Source organism: Leptopilina heterotoma, unplaced genomic scaffold, assembly GCF_015476425.1.
Source record: "Leptopilina heterotoma isolate Lh14 unplaced genomic scaffold, ASM1547642v1 Lhet_14, whole genome shotgun sequence".
Taxonomy (NCBI): domain Eukaryota; kingdom Metazoa; phylum Arthropoda; class Insecta; order Hymenoptera; family Figitidae; genus Leptopilina; species Leptopilina heterotoma.
Genome location: NW_025110859.1, coordinates 5,125,403 through 5,144,475, shown reverse-complemented (window position 1 = coordinate 5,144,475; position 19,073 = coordinate 5,125,403). Strand labels below are relative to the sequence as shown.

Below are 19,073 nucleotides of genomic sequence, written 5' to 3'. Positions count from 1 at the left end.
CAATTTTATTAAAAAAATGTTTAAAATAATAATTGAATTCTTTTTGAGAAATTTTATTAAAATACTAGATATTGAAAATCGTTAAAATGAGAAAAATTTTTGAAAATAATTGAAATTAGGACAAGAATTTTTTTTTGACATTTATGAAAATTAAAATAATTGAACTTTGGAGAAGAATTTTGTTATTTATAAAGATAATTGGGATTTTTTCTAGAATTTTTTTTTTTCAAATTTTGAACATAGTTGAATTTTATAAGAAGAATTTTAATTTTATTTTTGGAAATAATTGAATTCTTGTGAAATTTTTATTATTTATAAAAATAATAAAATGTTTGCATACAATTTTATTTAAATTTTTTTAAAAGAATTGAATTCTTTTTGGGGAAATTTTATTAAAATTGTAGATATTGAAAATCATTGAAATCAGAAAATTTGATTGAAAATAATTTACCTTGCAGATAAGGGATCCGGATAGAAGAAATGGTGCTCGTATCTGTATGATGAATCTGACAGGAGATCATAAACAACGACCCCAAATCGAAAAACATCGGAAATATAGGCGACGGCAAGCTCGCAGAAGCCATGTCTGACATCGACGATTATATTTGAATAAAGACAATCCTCCTTGATGTGGTCCTTGGGAAAAACGTATTTGTGAAGAAGACGGTCTGTTTTCAAATCAAAAATGAAGATTGCCGGTGGACAAATTTGCTCTGTACTATTTGTGATGTCAATTTTTCCTGAATCCAAAACCCATAGACGTTGACAATCATCTACTTGAATTCTGAACACTGAGGTGAGTCCTTCACAATTTCCTTTAAAAAAGAAAAAGAGAAATGAAAAACGAATTTCATACGATTTTATAATAAACTGAAATTATTTTTTTATTGATTTATTCCATGTTTTTAAATTTGATTGATACAATTAAAAATTTTGGAATTTGTATTTTTATCTTTATCAAGAACATAATTTTGTTCTATTTTAAAAAATATAAATCTAGAGAGTGATTAAATAACTTAAACTAAAAACTAGTTTTTGAAAAAGAAGTACTTTATATAGAAGAAAAATTCGTTTTAATTTTCATTCTAAAAAAATTTTCTCTTGCCAAGTTTTCTATGAGATAAATTTACCAAGAATTGTATATAAGAAAATTATAGAGTTGGTAATCAGTTGGTAATTTTATAATTGAATAAAATGTTTTGCGAACAGGATTTTTTAATTGAGAGTAAAATATTGAGATTGAAAGGGAAAACAAGATTCTACTCTAGATATATAAAAATAAGTGAAGACAATCCAAAGATTGATGCAAATTTTATTCGAACGAGTAATGTATCGGAAACAAGTCACGTCTTCGAGATTTTTCTTTTTCCTTAATTAAGAAGATATACTGGCCTTCTGGCGAGGAGAAAGTTCTATTATTTTTATTTATCTTTTTTTTTCTACTACTTTGTTGTATCTATTTCATATATTCTATACATATATAAATAGAAGTCTTACCAGCATTATTCCATTCCCAATTAGGATACGGTTTCAACTTCGGGCTTTTAGTTGCTGAATATCGTGGAACAGTCGTGAGAGTTACTGGAATGCCACTTTTCCATTTCGGCAAAGTGATAAAGACTCTGTCTTCCCAAACTTCAAGTCCTAGGGGTAAATTGTTCTCCGGAATGTAGGAACCTTCGAAACGAGCTCGGTTTCGAGCTTCTTCACTTTCATACTCAAAATCTACCGTTTTCCAAAAATATTCCTAAAATATTATAGAGGAAAGAATTGTTTTTTAGTTTCGGTTGCAAAATTTTTACTTTCTTTTATACCAAAAAACTGTACTCTCTAAATTTTAATTAGTAAAAATTTTTACTAATTTGAATTACTGACTTGCTTTTTGATTTTGAATTAGTAAATTTTACTAATAAATAGTAATTTCTACTAAATTCGTTAGTAAAATTTACTAATTCAGAAGCAAACATTATTAATTCAAAATTAATTCAAAAAAATTTAAATTAGTAAATAAATATTTTTGGAAATTCTAATTTAGAGAGTAAAAGAAATTTGTTTTTCGAACAATTTTATTTAAGGGGAGAATAAACCTCAGGCTTCACAGTCTGTCCCCTATTTCCCTAAAAGTCCCCTTTTTTATTTTGGCCCCTAAACGTACCCTATTTTGACAATTTCCCCTATTTTTTTCGTCGCAGGAAATCAATTATTTTCAATATTTTGTAAGTAATTCTGCAAAAGAATTCAATTATCTTGATAACCAACAAAATTCTCCCCATAAAATCAATTATTTTAAGGATTTTTAGTGAAATTCTTTTCCAAAATTCAATTATTTTGATAAATATTAAAATTCTTCTCAAGAATTCAATTATTGTCAAAAATTTTAATTTAATTCTTGGCAAAATTTCAATTATTTAAACAATTTAAACAAAGTTTAATAAAATACTTTACATGAATTCAATTATTTTTATAAATTTTAATAAATATCTCGTCAATAATTCAATTATTTTTATAGATAGCAAAATTTATCGCCAAAAATTCAATTATTTTCAAAAATTTAAATAAAATTCTTTGCAACATTTTAATTATTTTTCAAAGTTTTTCGCAATTCAATATTTTTAAATATTTGCTATTTTCATCAAATTTATCAACAGATTTAATTATAGAAAAAACTTTTTGATACAATTCCACGAAAAGATTCAATTATTTTCATAAATAATAAAATTTCATTTACGAATTTAATTATTTTCATTGCAGAATTTCAAGTATTTTCATAAATAACATTTAATTCGTAGCAGAAAATCAATTATTTTCAAAAAATTTTAAGTAATTTTGCAAATGAATTCAATTAGCTTAATAAACAACCAAATCGCATAAATTCTTCCCGTAAAATCAATTATTCTAAGGAATTTTAATAAAATTCTTTTCTAAAATTCAATTATTTTGATAAATATCAAAATTTTCCACTAGAATTCAATTCTTTTGAAAAGCAATAAAATACTTTACAGAAATTAAATTATTTTCAAATTTTTTTTAAAATTCTCGTCAAAAATTAAATTATCTTTATAAATAGATAGGGAAATTCTTCTCAAGAATTAAATTATTGTCAAAATTTCTTTTTAAATTCTTCTCAAGAACTCAATTATTTTCAAAAATTTAAATAAAATTCTTTGCAACATTTCAATTATTTTTATAAATTTTAAAGAATATCTCGTCAAGAATTCAATTATTTTTATAAATAGCAAAATTTTTCGCCAAAAATTTAAATAAAATTCTTTGCAACATTTCAATTATTTTCAAAAGTTTTTTGCAATTCAATGTTTTTAAATATTTACTATTTTCATAAAATTTATCAACAAATTTAATTAAAGAAAAAATTTGTTGATACAATTCCACGAAAAGATTCAATTATTTTCATAAATAATAAAAATTTCATTTACGAATTCAATTATTTTCATCGCGGAATTTCAAATATTTTTAATACAATTTTAAATAAATTCCTTGAAAATGCAATTATTATTAAAAATTGTATTAAAACTTGAGGAAAGAATTCAATTTTAAGAAACATTCAATTATTCAATAAAACAATAAAATTCGTTGCAATAATTGAAATATTTTCATAAATAACATTTAAATCGTCACAGAAAATCAATTATTTTCAAAAATTTTTAAGGAATTTTGCAAAAGAATTCAATTAGCTTGATAAAAAAAAATCGCATAAATTCTTCCCGTAAAATCAATTATTCTTAGGAATTTTAATAAAATTCTTTTACAAAATTCAATTATTTTGATAAATATTAATATTTATCACAAGAATTCAATTTTTTTGAAAAGTAATAAAATTCTTTGCAAAAATTAAATTATTTTCAAAATTGTTTAAAAATTCTCGTCAAGAATTAAAGTATCTTTATAAATAGATAGGGAAATTCTTCTCAAGAATTAAATTATTGTCCAAAAATTTTTTTAAAAATTCTTCTCAAGAAGTGAATTATTTTCGATAATTTTAATAAAATTCTTCTCATGAATTCAATTATTTTTAAAAAATTTAATAAAATTCTTCAATAAGTTTTCAACTATTTCCAAAAATCGTTATAAAATTCTTGAATATAATAAATTTCATTAAAATTTTAATTAAATTCCTTAAAAGAAATTAAATATTTTCAAAAGTTGTTAATACAATTCTTCGTAAAAATTAAATTTTAAGAAAGATTCAGTATTATTTATTTTTGTATTTAAATAATTGATTTCTCGTAGAATTAAATTATTGTTTTTCGTACTTTTCACTAAAATTTCTGAAAAATTAATTTTTTTTTTAAATTTAATTGAATAATAATTGATGTTATTGATTTTTAAAGTAGAATTTTAGTTAAAAATTCTAAAAATGGATCACTCCGAGTAATAATAAATAAATAATAAATAAATAATAAATAAATAATAAAATAATAAAAAAAATTAAAATAAATAAATAAATAATAAACTCATAATAATAAATAAATAATAATATTCTCATGAGTTGTTCAATATGAAAAGGTCTGAATTTGAAATTTTGGAACATCTTAATTCCAATGAAAAAATGATTAAATTTTTATTTTAAATAAAACTATTGATGTTTTCGAATAATTTTACTTTTGAAGAAATTTGTAAATAAATTTAATATAACATTTTTTTGAGTATCTATTTATAAATAAATTATATTTTTATCTTTATTTAAGCAATTCTTATGGTCCCCTAAAAGTTCCCTATTTTTTAATTTTTAGTCCCGTATTTCCCCTAAAATACTTTTTAGGGACACTGTGAAGCCTGAATCCTATATATATTTTGAACTACATGAAGAAAATATTTTAAATATTTAATAAAATTATTTCTATAGTAATTTTTTGAGAGGAATTCAATGGTCATAAAAAAAATTGGTCAGAAAATATTTTGATCCTTTTTAAAGTTTTATTTTTTCTAAAAATTGATAAATTTTGAAATCCATACGTAATTTTGTAGAAAATTTGTTTTTGTAGCCATAAAAAAATTGCCAAATGACCGTGAATTTTTTTTTTTATGAAAAAAGTAACCACCCTGAAATTCTAAACAAATAGTTAAAATTTAATAGGGTTACAGTTTTAGTTTTTAGATATAATTAAATAGAAGGTTTCATAATAACAAGCAATTAATAAAATTCGACAGATTTTAATTTTCGTGCAAAAATAAATAACAAATATTTAAATATTTATTTGAATAATAAATGAACATTTGTTTAATGTTTAGAACATTTGAATAATTGAATTTATAGATCAGTGAAATATCATGGAAAGGTAAAATAAAATTTTTGTGACAACAACGAATTAAATAATCAACTTTTTTTCGACTTTTTTTCGAATCTTAAAGACTATCCGAGGCCTTTTATTGAAAAAAAAAGTTTTTCTAGTTTCAAAAAAATTGTCAAATAATTGATGAATAAAAATTACCAATTCCATCGCCGGACCAACGTACTCATAATTTTCCACCGGTTTATTATATAAGAGATCAGGTTTATAAATTCCTTTATTTTTCTCATCAATTAGCGATGGTGAATTGAAATTAAGACGATTTAATTGCGCATCAATTTCACGTCCACTTTTGATTTTCTTCTCATATCCTGAATTCTGATAATTTTCAATCATCCAATTATTTATTGGATTTGGGGGATATCGTTGATCCTCACTACATGGTGGTTTCAATAATCCTTGATCCAATGACGTGTCATCGTGATAAGGATAATTGCAAGTCGTGTGAATTGGAAAGCCTTTGCCGTTCTGCGTGACAGTTACCTGTTTATTGAAATGAAATGGCAAAACACAGTTTAGTTGAATTTACCTTTGTTCTTCCTGTAAATGTGTATATATATAAAAGCCCATCGCAATTTCTTCTTCAATCGATCTCTCTTCGTTTTGTTTTGTGTGTTTTTTTTTCTTTTCCTAAACTTTTGATCACGATTCTCGTGTGTAATGGGCGATAAATTGTTGTTATTTCGATTGTGAGAAGAAAATGTTTCTTTGGTGAAAATACGGAAGAAGGGTATACGAAATTTATTGTTCGAAAAGTCACGAAACGCGAATTAATAATTCTGTATATTCTACAAAACATGTTTTCTTTCTTTTATAATCGATTTCAAATTTGTTAATTGATTTTTGTTCTTTACTTCTGAAGAAAATTAGAAAATTGTTAAACAAATGTGATTAAGAAATAGAAAATTTATTTATTTTGCATTATTTTTGTTTATGAATCACAATTTTTTAACAAAAATATTCTTTTGAGAAATATTATTAAAATAGTAAATATTGAAAATCGTTTAAATTAAAAAATTTTTTAAAAATAATTAAAATTTCGATACTTTTTATTGTTTAATAAATTTTTTTTATTTTTCTTGGTAGAAGTTTCAACATTCAATAAATTTTGTTTCGTCCTCCGATATTATATTTTTATTTTCTCCTGTCGAAATTGGTTTTTGTGAAATTAAATTTGAAACTCGATTTTCAAAGGGGTACATGTTATCGAGCATGTTATTTATGGGGTTTCTTTTTATTATTAAGCTACACATTGTATAACGATCATATTTTGCAATTACGTCCAGGCAATTATATATAGAGAATAATCTAGACACATAAAAATTATAGATAATGAATGTTTTATCTATACGTCTTTTCGCTCACTGTATATATACACAAGTTTAACAGTTTTACGCAATTTTCATGAGGTTAAAAAATATCTAAACTTGTTGGGTTACTAACTTTCAAAGACCCATTCTATTTAAATATACCTCCACCTGATTTCTGTAATATCATTAAATACATAACGTGAAAGGACTTTACATTATTGTATGGTCCATGAAAATTTTTATTTTTTGTTAGTCATGTCACTTTTTTTGAGATCGTCATTAACTCTTCAGTTTTAGACTTTTTTTTATTGACAGACAGTTTTGAAGGTTTTTGTTTCTTTTTCATCTATTTCTAAATTGTATTGTATATTTAATTTAATAAATATAAGGTAAATATGTTCAATGAAATCTATCTGTAAATTACAGGTGTTTACAAAGAAACTTAAAATAATTGTCCATTTACCTCGCTAAAAACAAAAACAAACAGAAAATAATTTCGAGATATAACATTTTAAAAAAATGTTTGATTTTTGTAATTAGGTGAAAAATTCAACGACTAGATTTTCTACAATGCCGCAAGCATATTAAAATTAAATAGCAAATATTCGCGCGCTAAAGTGCGCGGCTAACTTCTTGCTACTTTTTTTTAAATAAAATTAGAAATTTTAAAAAAAATGGAATTTAAAAATTTTCTAATTTAAATTTTTGTTGAAAAAACTAAAAAAAAATTCAATTTTGGAGAAATTACAAATAATTGCAGAAATTCAATTATTTTCAAAAAAAAAAATAAAATTCTTCATATAAAATTCAACTATGTTCAAAATTTGAAAAAAATTCTCGTAAAAATCCCAATTATCTTTATAAATAACAAAATTATTCTCCAAAGTTCAATTATTTTCGTAAATGTGAAAAAAAATCTTGTCCCAATTTCAATTATTTTCAAAAATAAAATGCATTTTTCTAATTTCAATGATTTTCAATATCTATTATTTTAATAAAATTTCCCAAAAAACATTCAATTATTTTCACAAATTATAAAAATTTTTATAAGGAATTCAATTATTTTCATAAATAATAAAAATTTCACAGAAATTCAATTATTTTTATAAATAATAAAACTTTTTTTATAAGGAATTTAATTATTTATTTTCTAATTTCAATGATTTTCAATACCTACTATTTTAATAAAATTTCCCAAAAAGAATTCAATTATTTACCAAATTTTTTAATAAAATTGTATGCAAACATTTTATTATTTTCATAAATAATAAAAATTTCACAGGAATTCAATTATTTTCAGAAAAAATTAAAATTCTTCTTATAAAATTCAACTATGTTTAAAATTTGAAAAAAATTCTTGTTAAAATCACAATTATCTTTATAAATAACAAAATTCTTCTCTAAAGTTCAATTATTTTCAAAAATGTCAACAAAACTCTTGTCTTAATGTCAATTATTTTCAAAATTTTTTTAATAAAATGTACCAAAAATAATTTAATTCTTTTAAAAAAATTTTAATAAAATTGTATGCAAACATTTTATTATTTTCATAAATAATAAAAATTACAGAGGAATTCAATTATTTTCATAAATAATAAAACTTTTTTAAGGATTTCAATTATTTTTTTCTAATTTCTATGATTTTCAATATCTACTATTTTAATAAAATTTCCCAAAAAGAATTCAATTCTTTAAAAAGAATTTTAATAAAATCGTATGCAAACATTTTATTATTTTCATAAATAATACAAATTTCACAAACTTTCAATTATTTTCAAAAGTAATAAAACCCTTCTCCGAAATTCAATTATTTTTAAAAATTTTAATAAAATTCTTGTCAAAATTTCAATTAAAACATTCAATTATTTTCTAAAGAAATAAAATTCAATTATTTCAAAATTTAAAAAAAATTCTCGTCAAAATTTCAATTATTTTTAAAAGTAATAAAACTCTTCTCCAAAATTCAATTATTTCTAAAAATTCTAATAAAATTCTTGTCAAAATTTCAATTAAAACATTCAATTATTTTCTAAAGAAATAATATTCAATTATTTCAAAATTTAAAAAAAATTCTCGTCAAAATTTCAATTATTTTCAAAAGTAATAAAACTCTTCTCCAAAATTCAATTATTTTTAAAAATTTTAATAAAATTCTTGTCAAAATTTCAATTATTTTCAAAAAATTTTTCTCATTTCAATGATTTTAAGTATCTAGGGGAATGTAGTCAAGGTTGGCCTACTGTCTAGGTAGGCCACTCGCGTTTTTTTGTCAAGTTCACTAGCGCCACCTACGCGCATTTTTGTCGAAGCTTGTCTTAGTGAAACCTAACTTTTTGTTCAATTACATTTTCGGAAAATCGAAAATTGTGTTTTCTGTGACGTCGGTACAAAAAAAGCTCAAAAAAAGTTTTGTGCATAATGTGAAAAACCATTAATAAAAGATAAAAAACAAATTGAATCGTCAAGGCAAGTATGCAGAAAATTTGTGGGACTCATGGTTGAAAGGAAAACAAAGTAAAAAATCGAATCCCGAAACGTATTTCTTTATGGTTACAACAATTCGGTAATGTTACTTACTGTCAAGGTCGGCCACTATGTGTTTAAAATGCGCAAAGTTGAGGACGAGCTACTTCATTTGCAAAAACTGCAATTCTGTATAACTCATAATATAATTGATCATCTTATTAATATTTTTATTTAATTTTATTAATATTTTAGTGCAAAATTTTTTTTTATTTATATTTACTTTTTTATATTGTTTATTTTTATTATTTTATTATTTCATTAAGTTACAAGCTGTAAACAATAAAGAATCAATTTTCCGTAACTCCAAACATGTTATTTTTTTTTTTAACGATTAATGCCCTTTGAATTTTAAACATGGCCGACCTTGACTGTAATGGCCAACCTGGACTACAAATTTTTTTTTTTTTAAATCTTTATAACTTTTTCATTTTTAAACCTGTCAATTTACTTTGTACAGAAAAAATGTTCCTATTAAACAGGACTTTCCAACCATATACTTCAATTGTCCAAATTCATTTTTAAAAAAAAGTTATAAACAAAAGTCAAAAAGGTGGCCGACCTAGACTATGTTCCCCTACTATTTAAATAACATTTTTTAAAAATAATTCAATTATTTTAAAAAGTTTTTGAATAAAATTGTATACAAACATTTTATTATTTTCATAACTAATAAAAAGTTCACAAGAATTCAATTATTTTCAAAAATAATAAATTTTTTTTAAGGAATTCAATTATTATTTTCATAAAAAATAATTTAAAATTCTAGAAAATAATAATTGAATTAAAATAATGAAAATAATTTTGATGAACTTACAGTAACAATATTCTTATAATATAAAATAATGATTTTATCTCTCGGTCATTTTTAATTATTAGAAAAAATGAAGAAATCGGTCACTCAGCAATCAATATCTTCATGTTTTATAACAATACTTTTATAAATTGTTTAATTTAAAAAAGGTTTGAATTTAAAATTTTTGAATGTCTTAATTTCTGTGGAAAATCCTGTTCCAAAAATAAGATTAAAAATAGAAATTGTGCAAATATTTTTCTTCCTTTTCTAAAACAAAATAATAATTTTGTTAAAAAAAATTGTGATTCATAATCAAAAATTATGCTAAATAAATAAATTTTCTATTTCTTAATCACAGTTGTTGAACAATTTTCTATTTTTGCTTAGAAGTAAAGAACAAAAATAATTTCAATTTGACAAAACATAATATTTAACAAAATTTTAGTCTTTTAATGAAAAGAGAAGTGAAAAAAATTCTGATGATTTCTATTTGTCATTACAATTTTTAATTAATTATAAAATAAAAATAATTATAACACTAATATAATATACAATCTATCTAAAGTTAACAAAAAACAAAAGTATAAACAAAAGACAACTTCAGAGTGTGAGGGACAGAAAAAGTGAATGAATGAAAGAACATTCAAATTATTATATGTAGTTAATTAATTTTTAATTAATTAATCGATAGTTTCTAAATAATTCGTTTAAACTTTAAAATTGATTAATTTATCTGAAAAGTGTGAATTAATTAGTCCTTTTTTTTTAATTAACTACTCATAATTTAAGAATAAATACTGTCTAATAGTTTGAGAATAAAATTTAATGGCATTCACTTAGAGAGAGAGATAATGAAAATATTATTATAGACAAATAGACTTTAACGATTTGTATCAGGCAAATAATTTTATGTGCGATAAATGTTGATTAGTAAAAGTATATAAATTATAATTGCATAAATACCGGAGGATAAATTGATGGCGAATAAATTTGTGGCGGTGCTTGAAGATCTTGTGACAGTTGATTTGGTGTTGCTGGTGTAACAAAATTTTTCAAACCCACCAATGACATTGTTAATAGCCATGGCACGACACTTGTTACTCCTGAAAAATTATTTTTTTAAAATTTTTATTTAACATTAAATTTAATTTTAGATTTAATTTAGAAAGAGATGTATATTTTATCATCAATATATCTCATTTTTTTATTTTATTTTCACTTCTTTTTTTAATCCACTATCAATATTAATTTCAAAATTCTCATTAATTGTGATTTTTATTTTAATTTCATTATATTTATTCCCGTCTTATTGAATATGTCGCTTTTATTTATTTAATAATAATGATGATGATGATTAATAATAAACGAAATGTATATCTAAATAATACATTATTTAGTATTTTTGAAATAAAAAATAATGCATTATTTTGATTTTTTAATTCAATAATATATTAAGTTTTTTTTTTGCCATTATAGTTTGTTTTCTAATTAATAATTTTTTTTCGTCCCATTATCGTTTCGTGTTTGCTCCATTATCGCGGTTTAGTTTTTGGTCCATTATCATTAATTTTTTATTCCATTATCGTTTATTTTAATGGGCATTCATTTCACACTTTTTATCCTTTTTATTTTGCAACTATTTATTATTATTGGCGACTTTGAAAGTTCACATTTAATTGTAATTATCGTCATTATTTAAATTTTATTTTTTAAACAATTTTTGTTTTTATTTCAAAAATATACACTTGCCTTGCATTGTGGTAATAAATAATTTTTATTTCTTAGGTTTTTAGAAGTTGTTATAAAAATTGTTGGGGAAAAAATTCCAATTTTAAAAATTATTTTAGTTTTTATAATTTTTTCTCGATTTGAAACATTTTTTTAAAGTTTTTCTTTTAAACTCTTTTTTGCTTGAAAAAAAAAGAAATTTGAACGAGAGGGAAGCTGAATCACGTGTGAAATGGATAACGCACGAGATGTGACTGTGAGATGTGTTGGCTATATTATTATAATCAAGATTCCCTAGTAAATGTGTCTGTGAAACCAAATACAGGATTAAAGAGAATGTTCTGTCCTTTCTACCATCTCATAGAAGATTCTCATTCTCTCTTTTTTTTCTCTCTCTCACTTTTCTATACTCTAATACATACTTATAGGTCATTGGCGAGATATGCTCCTTGTAAATTCAAGGTGCAATAGATAATCGCTGTTACAGTGAAAACTCATTAGATTTCCCTTTTCCTTGTCATTTTTTTTTTATAATCTTCTTTCTCACAGATGAGAATAAATCTTTCATTTCACAATATTTTAAAAATCATCCATTGTTTCTTATCGCTATTTTTAGATCCACTTATTTTCCTGTTTCTTACATTCGAAAACTATTTTTTCCTCTAATTTATTTCGTAACTAGCAAAACTTTTTGAAATTTAATGAAAATTATTCATTTTTTAAAAAGTATAATTTTTCTAATTTTTAAACTTAATTATCTAAACAACTCGTACAGAAAGATATTTAAGATATTTAAGACATTAAAATAAAAATAAATAAAAAATAAATAAAAAAATAAATAAATAAATATTTAAGATATTTCTAACAGAAACTTGAATGTAAGATATTTTTTTATTAAATAATTCAACTTTCCAGTGTAAAAATAATTTTTAAAAATAAACAAATAAAATTCATTAAAATATTAAAATTTCAATGAAATTTGACAAAACTTTCAATTGTTTCAATTTTTACTTCCTCATAGAGGAAGTATTTAAAATTATTTTCGGAAATACAATTATTTTTAGAAAACTTTAATTACATTTTTTCAAGAAACAATTTTTCGGAATTTCTGAATTAAATTATTCAGAACTTGAATCGTTTTTGTTAAACAAAAATTTAAAAACTTATTCTTCATTATTTTTCCACTGGAATTAAAATTTCAAATAATTTCAATGAAAAACCTCATGAAATTTAATTATTTCTAAAAATTGCAACTGTAATTCTTCCAAAATTAAATTATTTTTTTTTTTAGAATTTTTAAATAAAACTATTGAAAAACTTTTAAGTATTTTTAAAGAAATATAATGTAATTAATAATTTTTTAAAATAAAAATACAAATATTTTTATACATTTGCTTGCCTTAAAATTTCAAGGAATTTAATTTAAAAACCTTTTAAAATTTAATTAATTCCTGAAATTCTGGTTATAATAAATATTCAATTATTTTCTAAAATTTTAATTGAAATTTTTTTTTAAATCAATTCCTATCAGAATTCAACAACGAGAAATGAATTATTTAAATAGAATAAAGTTGTGAAAATTCATAAAATAATATTTTTTCAAAAATTCAATTATATTCATAGATAATTTTTAAAGATGAAAAAATAAAATTCTTTAAAATATAAAAAAAACCTATTTTTTCAGAATTTCCAAATTAAATCTTTCACAATCATTTTTGTAAAACAAATATTTAAATACTTATTGTTCTTTATTTTCTAAAAATTTCAAAATACTTTCAAATGTAAAACTATTAGAAAAATTTTTTTTTATGAAAATTTGAATGCAGGTATTTATATTGTTACTGCAACTTCTTCAAAATAATTTTCATCATTTTAATTCAATTAGGTATTATTTTCTAGAATTTTAAATTATTTTTTATGAAAATAATAATTGAGTTCCTTACAAAAAATTTATTATTTATGAAAATAATCCTGTGAAATTTTTATTATTTATGAAAATAATAAAATGTTTGCATACAATTTTATTAAAGAATATTTAAAATAATTGAATTTTTTTTGGGGGAAATTTTATTAAAATAGTAGGTATTGAAAATCATTGAAATTAGAAAAAAAATTAGGTAATTAAATTCCTTAAAAAAGTTTTATTATTTATGAAAATAATTGAATTCCTGTGAAATTTTTATTATTTATGAAAATAATAAAATTTTTACATACAATTTTATTAAAAATGTTTAAAATAATTGAATTCTTTTTGGGAAATTTTATTAAAATAGTAGATATTGAAAATCATTGAAATTAGAAAAAAAATTAATTGAATTCCTTAAAAAAGTTTGATTATTTATGAAAATAATTGAATTCCTGTGAAATTTTTATTATAATTATGAAAATAATAAAATGTTTGCATACAATTTTATTAAAAAAAAATTTTAAACAATTAAATTCTTTTTGGGAAATATTATTAAAATAGTAGATATTGAAAATAATTGAAATTAGAAAAATTTTTGAAAATAATTGAAATTAGGACAAGAATATTTTGGACATTTATGAAAGTAATAAAATTTTTACATACAATTTTATTAAAAAATGTTTAAAATAATTTAATTCTTTTTGGGAAATTTCATTAAAATAGTAGATATTGAAAATCATTGAAATTAGAAAAATTTTTGAAAATAATTGAAACTAGGACAAGAATTTTTTTGATATTTATGAAAATAATTGAACTTTGGAGAAGAATTTTGTTATTTAAGTTATTTATAAAGATAATTAGGTTTTTTACGAGAATTTTTTTCAAATTTTGTTGAATTTTTTAGTTGAATTAGTATTTTATAGTATTTATAGTTGAATTTTATAAGAATTTTTTTTTTAAATAATTGAATTTTGGCAATTATTTGTAATTTCTCCAAAATTGAATTTTTTTAGTGTTTTCAACAAAAATTTAAATTAGAAAATTTTTAAATTCTAATATTTTTTTAAAATTGCTAATTTTATTTAAAAAAAAAAAGTGGCAAGAAGTTAGCCACGCGCTTTAGTGCGCGAATTGTTGCTTAGTTAACTATTAAATTAATAGTTTATTAATTTATTTTCTAAAATCAGATTTTCATTATATTCTAATGAAAAAAAATTCTTTTAAAAATATGTTCCAAATTTCAGAAACATTTTATAATTATAAAAATTTATATATAAAATTTTTGTTCATAAAAAATTTCTAAATTACAAACAATTTTTCAATTAATTTGAAGAATATTGAAAAAATATCGATTGAGCAGAAAAAAGAATTTTTCGCAATTTTATATGGTTGTATTAAATATTAATGCAAAAGATAAAAATGAAACTCTTGAAATTTAGGTAAATGTCGATTTCACCAGAAATATTAATATCTTCTTAATTTCGAGAACCTTCTTCAGTGAAACGTTAAATTCATGCATATAAAATAAAATGTATATATATAATATGCTCTCCCCGTTGCAATCACTCGAATATTGTACTACTCCTTACCTTTAAAGTTCAACATTTATCAAATATAATTATACGTCTCTGTGATCTAGAAGTTGCTGCAAAATCTTGTTTCTTAAAAAAAAGGGGAGGAAAAAAAATTCAAAAAAAGTTTATAATACTGATATTAAAGATTAGAATGTCGATAAAATTTCAATACGAGTTTTGAAATATTTAATTTATTCATATTTATTTCCGTAATGTGGGTGATTTTTTAAAATTAAAACATTCTTTGAACATTCTATTTTTTTATTTCTTGAAAGTTAACAAAAAAATTGTCTTTCCGGTTAATTTTTGAATATTTTTATTTATTTTTAGTTTTCCCCGTCGGTTTTTGTGTATCTTTTATTCAATTTATTTATTGTTTTATATATTTTTTATTAATTACTTTTTATTGTTACATTTTGCCAAAATAATGCGTGTGAAAAATTCTAAATTCACTTTCTACACTGAAATGATATAAAAATTTTAAAGTCAGATCATTTCAGTCTTTTTGTAATCTTTTCAAGTGGAACTGTATTTGATTTTACGTCATTCGAATACAAGAAATTGTACACAAAAAAAAATAATGAAACATTTCTCGAAAAATTGATTTTTAGTTTAGAAGAAAATTACAAAATATTTTCAAGTTTATAAATTTTTTTTATTCGTATATTTAAAATCGAATTTTTTAATATTTAAATATTATAGGAATTAATTATGTAAACGAATAAAATTATTGAACCAAGAAAGAAACATGAAAAAATATTGCAAACCGATTTTCTTTTATAAGGAAGGAATTTTTATTTACAGTTTTTTTTTTGTTCAATTATAATGACAAGAGTTATTAACTTCAATATTCTGGATATGTAATTATTGTAGAAACTGATTTATTCACGTTTTTTTTTATGAAAAAGGTGAGAATTTATAATTATAGAGAATTTAGACAAAAATTTTAAATAACTTACGATTCTTGTTCCATGGTTTGTATAATTGAAAGTCCTCGTTAGGAAACTTATGACTACGATGAAGAATTAAATTCTCATTTTTATCCCAGATTTCAGAATCAGGAAAAAAATTCCCGTCAACGTTTGGTTTTTTCGTGGGATTCCAGTTGTGAACCCAATGAATTTCTTCCAATTCTTTCGCTTTGTCTTCCTTCTTCCTCGCCATCACATTTCTTAAATCAAAAATAATATTTCCCCAAAAAAATTTATTCATTTCCTTCTTTTAATTTAGTTTCTTTTTATTTTTCACCTAATTGAAAAAAGAAAAGTAAATGTGAAAATTAAAAATCAAAAAAATTAAATTAAAAAATTGTAATAAAATTAAAATAAAAAAAAAAAAACAATTGGAAAACTAAATTAATTACAAAAAATATATTAAATAAAAGACAAAATTGACTTGTAATTGTTGAACAATTAATTTATTAGTAAATAAATAAATTTCATTAAGAATTGAAAGAAAAAAGGTTTCTAAAAATAATTTCAAAAATTTTTCGTTTTTTTAGTATTTTTTTGAGTAATTAATTTTGAATTTCTGATCTAGTTCCCGAGTTATTTACTCAGTAATTACATTTTATTTTCTTTATTGTCGTTATTAGTGTTAATAGTAAAATTTAATTAATTTAATGTTATTAAAAAAATCGTTATCAAATATTCATTTTTCTAAATAAATAATAAATAATAATAAATAATAAAATACAAACAAATTATATTATTGTCCAAAAAATAGAAAAATGTTAAAATTCTATAATTTAATTTTTAATTAATTTCAAAGCACCTTCGAATTAAATAAAGACGACGATTTTTGATCCTTAAATATTATGCGACGTTGAGAGGGAAATTTTTTCGCAAGGGAAGTTTTAGAAGCGAAGTACATAGAATCACGTCCAGAATTGAACTGTTTTGTTTACCTGTCTCCACTCAAAGCATACCCCTTTACCAATTTATTAGGGAAATAAAAAAAAACCACATTTTTATTATTGTTCCTTTTTTTCCCCTCTATTTTTATTTCCTTGTATTCCATAATGTGCGACGTGTGAAATTATGAAAGTATCTCGTTGTTTTGTACATAATTCACTAAAACATTTTTTTCTATATCCTTCGCAATAATAACAAGACAAGGAGAATATTATTTCGCCAATATAATAGCAGTAAAAAGAAGTAAAGAAAAAAAAGGCAGTCGTGAGTATATCGTAAAAATAAATTCCCCACAGTGCAATAGAAATATCTAAGTCTGTATATTAATTTTCAAGAAGAAGAAAAATCAATATGTATACAACTTTTTAAAATTAATTTCAATTATTCTCGAAATGATTGTTTTGCAAATTTTTATGTGCAATTATAATGAAATATTGTCTGAAGTTGCAGAAAAATATACATACATTTATAAATAATTTCTATAAAATTTCGAAATTTTGTTTGCTATTTTTACTTGTTGATTAAAATAATTCATTTTTTTAAAGTCTAATTTATGCTTAAGGTTTTTAATTTTTATATACTTAATTCAATAATAGAATTTAAAAAATTTTAATTCAAATTTTTGTTGAAAACACTAAAAACATTCAATTATTTTCAAAAGAAATAAAATTCAATTATTTCAAAATTTAAAAAAAATACTCGTCAAAATTTCAATTATTTTCAAAAGTAATAAAATTCTTCTCCAAAATTCAATTATTTAAAATTTTTTTTAATAATTCTCGTCAAAATTTCAATTATTTTCAAAAGTAATAAAATTCTTCTCCAAAATTGAATTATTTAAAAATTTTTTTTAAAAATTCTCGTCAAAATTTCAATTATTTTCAAAAGTAATAAAATTCTTCTCCGAAATCCAATTACTTTTTAAAAATTTTAATAAAATTATTGTCAAAATTACAATTATTTTCAAAAATTTTTCTCATTTCAATGATTTTAGGTATTTACTATTTAAATAGAAAATTTTCAAAAAGAATTCAATTATTTTCATAAATAATAAAAATTTCACAAATTAAATTTAATTAAATTAAATTAATTAATTAATTTTAATTAAATTTAATTTTTTATTTAATTAATTAATTATTTTCAAAAGAAATAAAATTCAATTATTTTTAAAAAATGTAATAAAATTCCTGTCAAAATTTCTATTATTTTCAAAAGTAATAAAATTCTTCTCCAAAATTCAATTATTTTCAAAAAAATTTTCCTCATTGCAATGAATTTAAGTTTCTACTATTTTAATATAAATTTTTCAAAAAGAATTCAATTATTTTCATAATTAATAAAAATTTCACAGGTAAAACATTCAATTATTTTCAAAAGAAATAAAATCCTTCTGCAAAATTCAATTATTTTTGAAAATTTTAATAAAATTCTTGTCAAAATTTCAATTATTTTCAAAAAAATTTTCTCCTTTCTATGATTTTAAGTATCTACTATTTGAATAAAATTTTTCAAAAAGAATTTTACTATTTTTATAAATAATAAAAAATTTCACAGGAAAAACATTCAATTATTTTCAAAAGAAATAAAATTCAATTATTTCAAAATTAAAAATAAATTGTCGTCAAAATTTCAATTATTTTCAAAAATAATAAAATTCTTCTCCAAAATTCAATTATTTTTAAAAATTTTAATAAAATTATGGTCAAATTTTCAATTATTTCCAAAAAAATTTTCTCATTTCAATGATTTTAAGTATCTACTATTTAAATAACATTTTTTAAAAATAATTCAATTATTTTAAAAAGTTTTTAAATAAAATTCTATGCAAACATTTTATTATTTTCATAACTAATAAAAAGTTCACAAGAATTCAATTATTTTCAAAAATAATAAAAAATTTCACAGGAAAAACATTTAATTATTTTCAAAAGAAATAAAATTCAATTTTTTCAAAATGAGAACATTTTGTTGAAAATAATTGAAATTTTGACAAGAATTTTATTACTTTTGAAAA

At 20.8% G+C, this 19,073-nt stretch overlaps 1 protein-coding gene across 5 annotated transcripts in view; it reads right to left on the bottom strand.

Annotated features, from left to right (window-relative positions):
* LOC122498043 (protein yellow-like) overlaps positions 1 to 19,073 on the bottom strand; it is a 29,963-nt gene that overhangs the window by 4,280 nt on the left and 6,610 nt on the right. For 2 of the 5 annotated variants that reach the window (XM_043605556.1, XM_043605558.1), the window contains exons 2-6: positions 16,106 to 16,317; positions 10,902 to 11,041; positions 5,451 to 5,792; positions 1,498 to 1,747; positions 452 to 815 (exon numbers count right to left, since the gene is read on the bottom strand). In XM_043605556.1, the coding sequence (XP_043461491.1) occupies positions 452 to 815; positions 1,498 to 1,747; positions 5,451 to 5,792; positions 10,902 to 11,041; positions 16,106 to 16,310 (1,301 nt within the window). In that variant the 5' untranslated portion in view covers positions 16,311 to 16,317. Of the gene's footprint in view, positions 1 to 451; positions 816 to 1,497; positions 1,748 to 5,450; positions 5,793 to 10,901; positions 11,042 to 11,687; positions 11,749 to 16,105; positions 16,318 to 16,919; positions 16,942 to 19,073 lie in introns of those variants that run through there. The other 3 variants (XM_043605557.1, XM_043605559.1, XM_043605560.1) reach the window with 3 other exon arrangements.